Raw genomic sequence first — 14,177 nt, 5'->3', positions numbered from 1 at the left:
GAGGTGAAACGTTGAAATTTGTAATGTAATTCTGTCCTGATTTTATGTTAATGAAAACTTCATCCATCTGAGCTAGACCAGCCAGCAAGATGCCACTGCAGTCCATGCTGAAATATTAGCTGACCATTCCTGGATAGGTGGTTGGTGTTGCACAAATGGCCATTAATCCTTTCTGCACAAAAAGATAGACCAGGAAGGATAAAAAGTACTTATGTAACAGCTATACTGTGGCAGACACTTCACATAATGTGGCACCAAGAGGGGACAGAGGAGCTGGAAACTTTGAGTTAAGAAACTGAGAGGCAGCATGTGTGGGTCAGGCTATATTTTACCTCAGCACAATAGCAATATTTTACCTGTGCAGCAGGGTCATGGTTGTGATTTTATAAGTGGGCACTATCTAAAGTGCTCAAGTTCTCTGACCAATAGATTAATACAGAGGCAGGTGCTTACATTTGTTTGCCTTGTGCTGCAGGTATGAAAAATAATGCCTGCTCTATCTTCCAACTCTACAACAATACAATTTGCCATGAACTCCCAATAAACACCGCTGTGTTGACACATGGCAAGCAAGAAAGAAGGTCAAGGGATTCTGGCACATCTTGCTAAATAAATGTCTGTTGTTGTTTTAGCAGTATCCAAAGTAGCCATTTTGGCTTGTAGACCATCTGATCAACAGGTTACTTGTCCAGTGAATGCTGTTGTTTCTGGCAGTGTGTGTCTTGAGCAGTGTTTTTCTCCTTTTGATGCCCCCTTTTTGGGTCCCTGCCTAGATGGTTAAATCAATACCAAGACAATTAATTTTTAATCTAAAAATTTGAACAGAAATGTCTCTACTTTAGCATGATTGTTATGTAGCCTGCCATGTATCAATTGTCAAATTAAAGCTGCCTTTACAAGCAAAAACTAAACTGCTGATACCTTTGTACAATGCAGACTACAGGAAAAAAATGCTTCCCGAAATGATAAAGATTGTCCAGCTTTCGCGTGGGAAATACATATTGTCTCATTGTGTCTCACTTTTTTTACTCTTCAGCTTCCATGTTTTATTTAACTATTTCTGTTTACCTCATCTTTCTAACTATCTCTTACTTTGGTGACTGCCATTGTTTTGACTTTCCTCAGCTCTATCTTAATTTCCCTTAGGAAGTTTAAGTAAATTCAAAAGATCAATGTTGAAGATATATTTCAAGTGAAAGTGATCTGAACTGTTACTTTAACAATGTAATCACGAACTTTTGGTATGCAGGATATGTATCAATATAGTGAGAAGTATATCAGTGATGCCTAGATCCTGTTAGTAAATGTCAGTACTCTTGGTTGGCCCTGAATGACAGTTTCACTAAAAAGATACTTTTAAATATGTATTGATTTCAATGGAATTAAAATGTACTGAATTGAAATTTCCAAAAACCAGAATGCAATGATAGACTTTAATGAACAATTATGATTAGACAAGAATTATGACTGTGAAGAGCATGGACTAAATTTCTCTTGTGTGTTTCACCTTTTGAAATATGCATCCCACTTCATGCAATCAAATCATTTTGTTCAATGATGTTGAAGTACTTTGTATTAGAATTTGAGGAATGTTTATAACTACTAAACACTTCTGAATTTTGCTTTTCTTGGAATAAACTCCAAACTTTTATTATTTTTAAACTTAAACTTAGAAATGCTACCATAATTCTCGTAGGGAAACCTTGACAGCTTTGGGTGAACTAGCTCTCAATCTAGAGTCAAAGAGATATACAGCACGGAAACAGACCCTTCGGTCCAACTCGTCCATATTGAAAAGAGATGAAGGGTCTAGGCCCGAAACGTCAGCCTTTCTGCTCCTATGATGCTGCTTGGTCTGCTATGTTCATCCAGCTCTGCACCTTGTTGTCTCCGATTCTCCAGCATCTGCAGTTCCTGCTACCCCTATCCCAAATAAATCCAGTCCCATTTGCCAGCATTTGGCCCATATCCTTCTAAACCCTTCCTTTCATTTACCTATCCAGATGTCTTTTAATTATTGCAATTGTACCAGCCTCTATTACTTCCTCTGACAGCTCATTCCATACATGCACCACCCTCTGTGTGAAAATGTTGCCCCTTAGATCCCTTTTAAATCTTTCCCCTCTTATCTTAAACCTATGCCCTTGAGTTTGGACTCCCTCACCCCAGGGAAAAAAGCCCATGTCTATTTACCCTATCCATGTCCCTCATGATTTTATAAACCTCTGTAAGGTCATTCCTCAATCTCCACTGTTCCAGGGAAAACAGCCCCAGTCTATTCAGCCTCTCCCTATAACTCAAACCCTCAAACCCAGCAACATTCTTGCGAATCTTTTTTGAACCCTTTCAAGTTTCACAACATTCTTACTATAGCAGAGAGACCAGAACTGCACGCGGTATTCCAATAGTAGCCTAACCAATGGACTGTACAGCAACAACATAACCTCCCAACTCCTATACTCAATGCACTGACCAATAAAGGCAAGCATACCAAACACCTCCTTCACAATGAAAATAAATGAAAAGTATTTCTTCCTGCGGGAAAAGATCTTTGATGAGTTATTCAGGAAGACCGATGCTTTCGTGCAGTTCTTAGCCTATACAGCACACAGTTGTGCAACTTTGAACAAGTTGATATTCAATATTTCTAATTTTTGTCCAGCTTTTGTGCAAAAATATTCCTATAACATGAGCTAAAATTGGGTTTTCATAGGATGATCCAAGAATCCCCTCTGCCACCTGGCTGGGAGATGAAATATACAAATGAAGGTGTTCGATATTTTGTGGACCATAACTCTCGTTCCACCACCTTTAAAGATCCTCGAACTGGATTTGATTCCACTTCTAGGTAAATATGATTTCTGTTTAGGATTGTTGCAATTTTATTTTTGCACTGTGCCAAAATTATGAAAATATGAACATTCCAGCATATTTACATATAAATTGGAATGGTTTATTTTTGTCATTTGTATGTAATCATATTCTCTGCTATTACCAAAGACAATTAGTAATTTGAAATGGAAAAGCATTGAGTGGCATGGATTGAGCCTAGCTGTAAATGTTTATTTTGGTCTAAAGTTTGGTTTAAGGAGAAGCTGAAGAAGTACACTTTACTTAACATGGATATACATTGTTATCTTTCATGTTAAACAAAAAGTATCACTTTAAGAATTAAGCTTTTTCTTTAAATATCCCATTCCCAAGATCACTCATGCCTATATTACCAGTTGATGATTAGACTTCATCAGTTTACCTTAAAAAAGGTATTAAAAAAACCCTATCAAGCTTGACATACTTGCAAAGCATTTTATGATCCACCTTTATTATGAAACTAATTGGAAAAGGCATATGGATTTGTAATCTTCATGTTTACACACATAAAGGACAAATGATGGTTAAGAAGGCAAATGTACTGAAGTTCATTAAAATGCCAAAAGGCATCTTTTCAAGTTAGAGAGTCATACAGTCATAAAACATGGTAACAGACCCTTCAATCGAACCAGTCCATGCTGAGCATAATCCCAAACGAAACTAGTTCTACCTGCCTGCGCTTGGCCCATATCCCTCCAAACGTTTCTTATTCATGTACTTACCTAAATGTCTTTTGAACGTTGTAGCTGTACCTGCACATACCACTTCCTCTAGAAGTTCATTGCACACACTAACCACTCTCTGTGTTTAAAAAAAACTTTCATGTCTTTTTTAAATCTTTATTCTCTCACCTTAAAAACATGCCCCCTAGTCTTGAAATCCCCCACCCTAGGGAAAAGACACCTGACATTCACCTTATCTATACCCCTCATGATTTTATAAACCTCTATAAAGTCACCCCTACACTCCACTGAAAAAAGTCCCAGCCAATCCAACCTCTCCCCATAATTCGAACTCTCCATTCCCGGCAACATCCTGGAAAATCTTTTCTGAACCCTCTCCACTTAATAATATCCTTATCTATCAACTTTTCATAATTAACATTGCCATAATTAAGACAATACCTGAAAATTGTTCATTTGACATTCTTTGACATTAATGTTTTTGCTTTTAAAAACATTTAAACGATAGTATGTATGATAATTCAGATTTGAAATTGCAGTTCCTGTAGCTGGTTTCCTTTGTGCACAAAAAGATAGACTCTGCATAAATAACATCTTAGTCTGTATCAGGCTCCTCAGCTGGTAGTAAACTCTTGCACACCTCTGGTGCCTCTGTTGCAATTATAGAGACAAGTAGCAGAAGAAAATCTAGATTTAAGTTTTTCTCCCTTTTGAAAGAATGATATCTTTGGAGAGATCGGTGGAGAGAACTATCTCATGAACCTACCTTAGAACTAACCTGATTCCTATAGTTGAGGATCTTGCACTGAGCCCTACATCCATAAGGGTATAAGAGGCTTCTGTGTCATACTTGTGGGGTCTTGTAATGTATTGACAATTATTATGTGGAAACTTGGTGTATAGATGCACAAATAACTCGCTAACCAGTGTAAATTCATTTAGTAAAGTCTATAGTACACTAGATTTCACACTGATGTCTTCCACTAGTTGATACTTGTGTGGTGCAAATCATTTAATAAAGTCTATAATATGGTGGATTTCACACTAGTGACACTTGAACTCCAAAGCATTATTTTATACAAAGTCAAAAAAGTAATTGATACACTTGCAAACATTCTTCATGCTCATTTCACTAAGTGCATCCATTGCTTATTTCTTTCAACATTTCATACTTTCATTTTTTCATCTGAATTAATATGCATGTAAGTAAATTAAGTAAAATGCTTTTAAGAATCACTAAATTACCACTTAGAAATTAACTGGTTTTATGTTATCTAATAGCTGGTTATGAAATGTGTTATGCTAACCAGATTGAACTTCAGTTTGTAGCTAGTTACTATGATGACAAGACAAATTTTTTAATAACTGCAGTTCTAAAAGTGGATCTCCAGCAGCTTATGATCGAAGCTTTCGATGGAAATATCACCAGTTCCGGTTCCTTTGCCATGTGAGTAGAGTAATGAAAGATAAAGAAATATATTTCAGTATTTTTGATAGTTTTATTTATTTTGATATTTACATGTTTTCTATAACAAATTAATATGTAAGTTAATGGTATAAAATAAATTATACTAATATGTTCATCTAAAGTTAATGATTATAGTGATACAATTTCAGTTTAAATTTTTTCTAAGGGTAACAGCATGTACCTATCTGACCAGATTATTCAGCTCACAATAAAATTTCTAGTTAAGGAAAAATCTTCACACTTGACATCTAATTTTATTGAAGTGCAAAATGAATTCTTTTGACATTTATTTTCTGGTTACCAGAAGAATGGAAACAGAGTATTTCACTTAATGTTTACTTCTTGGATAATGTGAAACAGCTTTGTCAGAATCAGCTGACCAAGAACTAGTTTCCAGCTGTGCTAAAATGATATTCAAAGACAGCCTTTGGAACTGAAACCAGGTTTTTTTACTTGAAGATACAATGTATACATGGCATGTAAGTTAGGGGCAAAATATCAGTAAGAGGTTTTGTTGTTTTATTTAAAACTAATTTTCCACTTCCTTGTAACTGGGTTGGAAACAATATAGCAGACCAAGACAGAGATTTTGCACAATTCTGACTGGAATTAGAATCCTGAAAGTGTAGTCAGTATTTTTTCATTCTTTTAAGATATTATTTCTTCATTTGAATAGAATTCTGTTATTTAACCCCCCTTGATAGTACTTTTCGATATGGTGCAGAACTAGTGAGCAACACAGATATCCTTGAAATACCTGGCCATTTCAATCTTGAAACGAATGGGTTTTAATTTTGAAGTTCTGTATTTCTGCCTAGAATTTTGAATTTATTCTGTTCTCTTATTTTGGTGAATTTTGATTGTTGTTTCAGTCCAATGCATTACCAAGTCACGTTAAGATCAGTGTATCCAGACAGACTCTATTTGAGGATTCTTTTCAGCAGGTAATAAACTTTAAAATCTAAATGCTGGAGGTAAAGGCATCATATGGAAAAGAATAAACATTAAATGCATTTTCATTATTTCTGCTATCAGCAAAATTACTGCTAAGACTGAAAGCAACATTATGTAGCCATTTCTTTTTAATTATACATTGGGAAGTGCAGAGATGTTTAGATGAGTCTTAACCCATCTGCTGCTATTACTATTGTTCCCAAATCTGAAAAGCGATCACCCCGACCAGGCTTGTTCATTAAGATAGGTTCAGACTGCTGAATTATGTCAAGGTTCACCAGGTGTCAGCCATTGAAAAACCTCTCTGGGAAACATTGTATTGAGGACCTCTCTAGAAAGGCCGGATTGGATGTATTCCTGATATTTGATCACATGATAATTCTCTGTAGGATGCTGTTATAGCATTTGTCCTACCAAGTAAGGCACATACACGGGACACTTTCTTTGACTGTTTGTTCTGAGGAAATCCTTGTACTCTTTCTCCATATCTGAAACTTAGTTGCCTATCATTTCTATCAGAAACATCTGTCCATTTGTAGCCAGCTGCAGCTGCTGGTAGCTCACATAATTTGCAGTTAGCAATCTATATTTAAGTTGTGGATTTGTATCTTATATCACATTCAAATTTATTGCTAACTTTTTTATTTTATTACTCAATGTGAATATCAACAATTTTTTTTGTCAACTTGCTGCATGCAGTTGTCTTTTACTTGTCAAGTTTGCTTTTTCTTTGTTTTTACTAGTGTGTATCGTTGCTGCATATCTCTTTGATTCTTGAATTGATTATCATTCTGTATCCATCCTGTCTGCTTTTGATTTTAACTTTGTAGGTCTCTAGACTTTACCACTACACTAATTTTCTTATCTTAACAATCTACATTACAGAATAAAGATATTGAATAAGAAAAGTATAAGGAGATGCTCACAGTTAACTTAAAGTTTCTAGCTTTTTTTTGCCACATACATTGTTTGGGCTGGACCATATGGTGGTTGGCGGCAAAACCCAGCTTTAAATCAGTGCAATAAATGATATGTTACCATTATAATAACTTGAAGATCTTATACAATAACTGTTATAGTCAGTCATAGAGTTATATAGCACAATAACGGACCCTTCCATCTGACTTGTCCGCGCAGACCAGATATCCTAAACTGATCTAGTCCCACTTGTCAGCATTTGGCCCATATCCCTCTAAACCCTTCCTATATGTGTACCCGTCCGTTGATAACTTGCAGGAGCTAATTTACCTGAATTCAATTGGCACCATCAATTAAAAATCAGGGCTATTTATTGTTATTATCTAATATTCAACTCACTCACATTGGACACTGGAGCATTTCAAGTGTAATTCCTTATATAACATGATCAGAAATCATTGTCCTTGAGTGTCTGTAAAATGTAAACTGACTCAAAAAGGCCCTGGATTTTATTTTCTAATTGATAACTTTGAAATATTTTGAATTATTTGACATACAGATAATGAACATGAAGCCCTATGACTTGCGACGTCGACTGTATATCATCATGCGTGGGGAGGAGGGTTTGGATTATGGAGGTATAGCAAGGTGAGTAATACTAAACAAGAAGATTTATTGGGGCAACAGCTGCTTCTTTCTGCTAGTTGAGTAATGAGGTTATGGTTTCAAGACCGGCTATAGACTTGTGCACATAATGAGGGATTATGGTATTCCCAAAGATGTTGTTTTACATTTGGAATATTTAAGTTAACTGAGTGTGCACCTGTTCAGTTGGATACAAAAGAACACAAGGCACTAATTGAAAGACAACAATGACTTTTATATTCATCCTCACATTCTCTGTGCATGACAGAATACATAACTGAGCGTGCAAAACTTAACATGTTAATCTATATGGGAAATGTAATCAAATAAGCTTTTTTTAAAAGCAACTTTTTATAGCGATATTCTGGCCAATTAAAGGTGCTCTGATTGTGAATTTCTGAAAAGATACAAAATGGCATGACACCTGCATCAAACTACAATGAAGTCCTGATTCCCCTTGCTTCCATGTTTGATGGCTTATGAAGAGTTTTGTGATGATGAGAATCCAGTGACGTTTGAAACTTGCTGGATGGCAAAACCTTTTATCAGCAAGTTGAGTTGTCATTACAATAGTGGTTCAATCTTCTGTTCTACCAGCTTGCATTTCCCCATGTGTTTGTTTGTGATTTAAAGTACTGGATCTGCCACAAATCAAAGAAAATTAGCCAAAACCTAAATGTTCACCCAAAGAGAGACCAGCCATGCGTCCCCTACTTAGAGATGAACTCCAATAACTTTGTTTTTGTCTTCCACATAGTCATACAGCGCAGAGTAGGTCCTTTGGCCCATCTAGTCTGAATTGACCAACTCACAATAATCTACACTTTTCAGCACTTGGCCCATAGCCTTAAATGTTATGTCATTTCAAGTGCTCATCCACAACTTTTTAAAGGTTGCGAGGTTTCACACTTCTCCTGCCTCTCAGACAGTCCATTTTAGATTCCCACCACCCTCTGGGTGAAAAAAAGTTTTCCTTCAATCCCTCTAAACCTCCTACCCCTCACCTTAAAATTATGCTCCCTCAGTATTGACCCTTCAACTAAAGGAAACAGATGCTTACTGTCCACCCTGTGTATGCCCTTCATAATCTCATACATCTCAGTCAGGTTCCTGTCTCAGCCTTCTCTGCTCTAAAGGAAGCAACCAAGTATATCTCGCATCTCTTCATACTTAAGATGCTCCAATGTTGCCAACATCCTGGTGAATGTCCTCTGCATTGGAGGGAATGCAATCACATCCTTTGACCAGAACTACCAGCTGTGGCTTAACCAAAGTTTTTTCCAGCTCCAACATAACCTCCCTGCTCTAGTCTGCAACTGAAAAAGGCAGGTGTACCATATGCCTTCTTAACCACCTTATTTTCTTGTCCTGCCATCTTCAGGGATCTGTGGATAAGCACCCCAAGATCGCTCTGTTTCTCTGAGCTTCCTAGTGTCTTTCCATTCATTGGGTACGCCCTTGTCTTGTTACTTCTTCCAAAGTGCATCATCAGCTTGCACTTTTCAGGGTTAGATTTCACCTGCCATGGATCTGCACATCTGACCAACACATCTATATCATTTTGTAACCTAAGATCTTCTTCCTCAATATCAACCACTGCCACCTGACCAATCTTTGTGTCATCCACAAACTTAACTTATCATCCCCCTCCCAACATTCTCATCCTTATCATTTATATATATCTTGATCGATAAGGAACTTACTATTGCTGTTCCCTGTGATACACCTTTGGACGCCAACCTCCAGTCACACAAACAAGCCTCTGTACCACGACCCACTGTCTTCTACCACTAAGCCAGATTTGGATCCATCTTGCCAAGTTTCCCTGCCATGTGCTTTCACCTTCTTTATCATTTTCCCATGTGGGATCTTGTTAAAGGCTTTGCTGAAATCCAACAAACTAAATCAACTGCATTACCCTCACCTACACATCTGATCATAACAACTTAAGATGTATGAGAAGAATTAGGTCATTCGGCCCATCAAGTCTGCTCCACCATTTGATCATGGCTGAAATGTTTCTCAACCCCATTCTCCTGCCTTCTCCCCATAGCCCTTAATCCCCTTACCAATCAACAATCTCTGTCTTAAATACACTCAATGACTTGGCCTCCACAATCCTCTGTGGCAATGAATTCCACAGATTAACTACTGTCTGGCTGAAGACATTCCTCCTCATCTCAGTTCTGAAGAATTGTTCCTTCGCTTTGAGCTTGTGCCCTCAGGTCCTAGTCTGTCCTAATAGTGGAAACATCTTCTCCACATCTACTGTATCCAGGCCCCTCAGTACTTTTAGGTTTCAATCTGACCCCCCCCCATCCTTCTAAATTCCACTGAGTACAGACCCAGAGTCCTCAACCGCTCCTGATATAACAAGCCCTTCAATCCAGGGATCCACTTGTAAACCTCCTCTGGACCCCCTCCAACATCAGCACATCCTTCCTTAGATATTCAGTCCACAACTGCTCATAATACTCCAAATGTGCTCTAACCTGAGCAGCTCCTGGAAAAACTCCACCAGATTTATTAGGCATGAATCTCCCTCTGACAAATCCGTTCTGACTATCCCTGATCAAACCTTGCCTCTCCAAGTTGCGATTAATTCTCTACTTAAGAATTTTCTCCAATACTCTGTAATTCCCTGGCTTATCCCTACCACTCTTCTTGAAAAGTAGAAGCTCAGTAGCTGTCCTCCAGTCCCCTGGCCCTGTGGCCAGAGACAAATAAAAATTTGGGTCAGAGCTCCTGTAATTTCCTCCCTCACCTCCCGCACCAGCCTGGAATGCAAATCATCAGGACCAGGGGATTTGTCCTCTTTTAAGCCCGCCAAAACCTCTAAGTATCTCCTCACTCCCTATGTCAATCTGCTTAAGAAACTCATAGTCCCTCACTCCAAATTCTGCACTTACATCCTCCTCCTCTTGAGTGAAGGCAGAAATGAAATACTTGGTTAACACCCTACCAATGTCCTCTGTCTCCCCATGCTGTTGACAGCTTCTATAGTAGTGTTCCCCATCGAGTTGCCTGCCTCAAAATCAATTGAATGTATGTGTGTAAACATGTTTATGTGTTGTGAGAAGGTGACACCTGCAGGATCAGCAATTGCAAAATTGTAGATCTGCTGGTAGAAGTGGATGAACTTGCTACTGCTCGAAGTTACATAATGTGACAGCGCAGGTCAGGAAGGTGTGCAGTCAGCCATTTGTACAAGATAGGGGCAGGGAAAGTAATTGAATTTTCACTTATAAAATAATTCTGAACAGTTTTGAAACATACTATAACAGTTGACAAATGATATTGTTTTAGTAGCAACTCATGTTTTGTGACCTTTGTAAGTAAGGCCACAGTCCTCAATAACAGTTGTCATTTAATCATAATGTCTCCTTTATCCTCATCACAATTGTTTGCTACCCCATAATTCATTATGATTCCAATATCCCAATATCAGGCCAATAACCTAAAAGAATCAAACTTGCCAAACAACTCCAACAGACGGACAAGATCACACTTTGCCACCAAACCAAAATCAACATATATTAAACATGAATTAACAGATAATTTTTATTTACTAGAAGTTAAAAATCACAGTTTACATAGCCAATATAACAAACCTAGATCTCTCAAATTTACTGTCAGCCCCCTTAGCACACATGATACCATGTGCAGCCACAAAGTCCTTCATAAATTCTGTCTTCCTCAGACAGAGTTCAACCTGTTTTCTTCAGAACGTATTTTTTCATCAAATTATTTCCAACTGTATCTTTACTTCATGAGTTCCAGGTATCTGGTTATCAAAGGGGTTACTTTCCAGAACCTCCTTAGCTTGGTTCACACGAGCGTTAGATTTTAATTTTTCACAGTTATCCTACACATGTGAAACTACCCCTTGCCTGCCTTGAACTCCTGCTGATCTCTGAAAGTTTTGTGCTTTTTCCCAATCCAGTTTCCATTCTCCAATAACTTGAGGTCACAGTCTGATGTCATAGCCACATATCCTAAATTACAACCTTTCTTTCTCAAAAATCTGAAGTTTTGGTTTCTCTTTCAGATTTTGTCTTAAAAAATACAGACTTTGAAATTCAAAGTTTGTGCAGATAACAATTTGTACTTGGTTCCCATTGGTCTGGGTCTTACAAAGCAGTGAATTTCATTACAATATTCATATTCTGAGCTTTTTACATATCTAGAAATCTGCAATTTTTTTATTCTTCATAAGTGGTCTGTGCAACAGTGGAGCAATATGAGAAAAGGCGTGAAATCGTTAGGGAAGGGTAGCTATTTGACAAAATATTTCCTATGCAATAACTTGATGGGAGTTGGTTCCTTACACAGTGCAAGAAGGTTTGATAAGTGCTGTTGTCATTGTTATTCTGAGATACGTTAATTTTAACGAAAATACTAAATTGGCGTGTCCAACAAAAGATATTTTTCTGTTTGTTACATTATTGTCTATTTTCCATAATTGTGCAGCTTTTAATGCAGGCTTGCTTAAGTTTCTGATGTTTTTCATTATCTTTGTATAAAAAAGTTGATTTTCAATATTGCTGTTCTTTCTCGGTGGATGTAGTGTCTGTACTTAGAGTCTCCATCATTGCCCCTGCAGATGCTTTCACTCTGTGACCTACCAGTGGTTTTACCCTATGGTAGGTTACGTCATGCTGTTCTACCACAGGGTAGAACCACGGACAGGCTGCTGAGAATCTTTCTGCATCAATGGAAACCATTTGTTTTTGTACTGAGGTTCTTTCTTATTCTGTAACTTTTTGTGCTGAACATTTTAGCTGAAACTGTAATTTGTTGTATAAAAATTCAGGTTAAGTATAACTTGATTCCAGTCATCTTTTTTGTCTGATACCAAGTGAACTAAATAAGGTAGTATACCCTGTTTCTGTCTAACTGAAATTTACAAAGATAATTGTATTTTGTTTTTGAAAAAATAAGTAATTATGATTCTGCTGGTGGCTCTTAATCAAATGATGTATCTGTCATAGACTTTAAATTGTCCTGCTCCAATTACTCTTCCAGTCTTCTGGATTGATAATCTTTTCGGGCAGATTTTATGACTGGGGGCACAACCTGAGAATTAGGGCCAAACCAGGTAGGGGAGATTTTAGGAAGCACTTCTACATGCAAAGGGTGGCAGAGGTTTAAAACTGCCTTCAAGAAATGGCAGTTAATGTTAGATCAGTTGTTAGTTTTACCTCTGAGATAGAGAATTTTTTGTTAATCAAAGGGATTAAGGGGTATGGGCCACAGATCAGCAATGATCTCATGAAATGATGGAACAGGGCTCAGGGGCTGAATGGCCGACTCCTGTTCCTATCTATCTACAATTAGTTCAAGTTGATGCATTGTTGATCTTAGTTCCCCCAGAAGCCTGTCTGAATTAGAACATTTGACCATATAGGACAATTCTAAGGAAATCCTGCATACAACAATGTCTATGTATAAAGCTACATAATACAGTCAGTCAACAGGTTTAATAAAATTCAATGTGATAGAACCATGTGATTTGGCGAGTGGAGGAGTCTGTGCTCTCGGGCAACCTCCTGCCCAGACAAATGGAATGAAAGTTTGCTTTGCCTGTTGATTGCAAATGTCCCATGTGAATTGGGTTTGGGCACCACTGAAGTGATCCTAATTTGGTAATTGTTGCTGCTTAACTTTGAGAAAGCACAGGGACACTGCAAAATATGAAATGTTGCATTGGTTCACTAGGGAATGCTTTTCCATGGCCAGACCTTGGGCACATTCTTGAGGCAGAATGAACAAAATTTTACTGTTCTGGAAAATATTTGCCCTGGATTGGGGATTGCTTGATGCTTCAATATTTATTTGCTAGTTTGTATTATGAGTATTATTAGCAAACAATTTTATTGCCCAACCCTAATTACTCTATTGACCTTCTTATTTCGTTGTAATACATGTGCTGTTAACAAGGATTTTGCAGGTTATTGACTCCTGTGAAGCACTGTGTATTTAGTTCGAGGTTAAGATGGAGTGTGCCTTGAGGGAAATAGTCATGGTGTTCTGATGCTGCTGCTTCTCTTCTTCCTTCAGGTGTTAGAGGTCGCAGGTTTGGAACATGCAAAGGAAGCTTGGAGAAGTTGCACTGCATTTTGTAGATGATACAGAATGTTGCCATTGTGTGTTGGAATGAATGTTGAAGATAGTCTGACGTTTCGGGCCTAGACCCTTCATCAGAAAAGGGGGAGGGGAAGAGGGTTCTGAAATAAATAGGGAGAGAGTGGGAGGCGGATAGAAGATGGATAGAGGAGTGGGTAGGTGGTGAGGAAACAAACAGGTCGAAGAGGCGGGGATGGGGCCAGTAAAGGTGAGTGTAGGTGGGGAGTTAGGGAGGGGATAGGTCAGTCCAGGGAGGACGGACAAGTCAAGGGGGCGGGATGAGGTTAGTAGGTAGGAGATGGGGGTGCGGCTTGAGGTGGGAGGAGGGGATAGGTGGGAGGAAGAACAGGTTACGGAGGCGGGGACGAGCTGGACTGGTTTTGGGATGCGGTAGGGGGAGGGGAGATTTTGAAGCTTGTGAAATCCACATTGATACCATTGGGCTGCAGGGTTCCCAAGCGGAATATGAGTTGCTGTTCCTGCATGCTTCGGGTGGCATCGTTGTGGCACTG

At 38.2% G+C, this 14,177-nt stretch overlaps 2 protein-coding genes across 3 annotated transcripts in view; one reads left to right on the top strand and one right to left on the bottom strand.

The window, feature by feature from the left end:
* Window positions 1-14,177, bottom strand: part of dhx38 (DEAH (Asp-Glu-Ala-His) box polypeptide 38) — a 210,461-nt gene that overhangs the window by 129,443 nt on the left and 66,841 nt on the right. The gene's annotated exons all lie outside the window — the stretch shown is intronic.
* The window catches only part of wwp2 (WW domain containing E3 ubiquitin protein ligase 2), a 129,596-nt gene that overhangs the window by 90,775 nt on the left and 24,644 nt on the right, over window positions 1-14,177 (top strand). For both annotated transcript variants that reach the window (XR_007263762.1, XM_048605723.1), the window contains exons 9-12: window positions 2,714-2,848; window positions 4,926-5,001; window positions 5,895-5,966; window positions 7,454-7,542. Coding sequence is in view for 1 of the 2 variants with exons in the window: in XM_048605723.1 (XP_048461680.1) it covers window positions 2,714-2,848; window positions 4,926-5,001; window positions 5,895-5,966; window positions 7,454-7,542 (372 nt within the window). In the remaining variant the exon portion in view is untranslated. The remainder of the gene's footprint in view (window positions 1-2,713; window positions 2,849-4,925; window positions 5,002-5,894; window positions 5,967-7,453; window positions 7,543-14,177) is intronic.

Source organism: Rhincodon typus, chromosome 15 (assembly GCF_021869965.1).
Source record: "Rhincodon typus isolate 14 chromosome 15, sRhiTyp1.1, whole genome shotgun sequence".
NCBI lineage: Eukaryota > Metazoa > Chordata > Chondrichthyes > Orectolobiformes > Rhincodontidae > Rhincodon > Rhincodon typus.
Note: the sequence above shows the minus strand (reverse complement) of the source record. Positions and strands in the feature narration are given on the sequence as shown.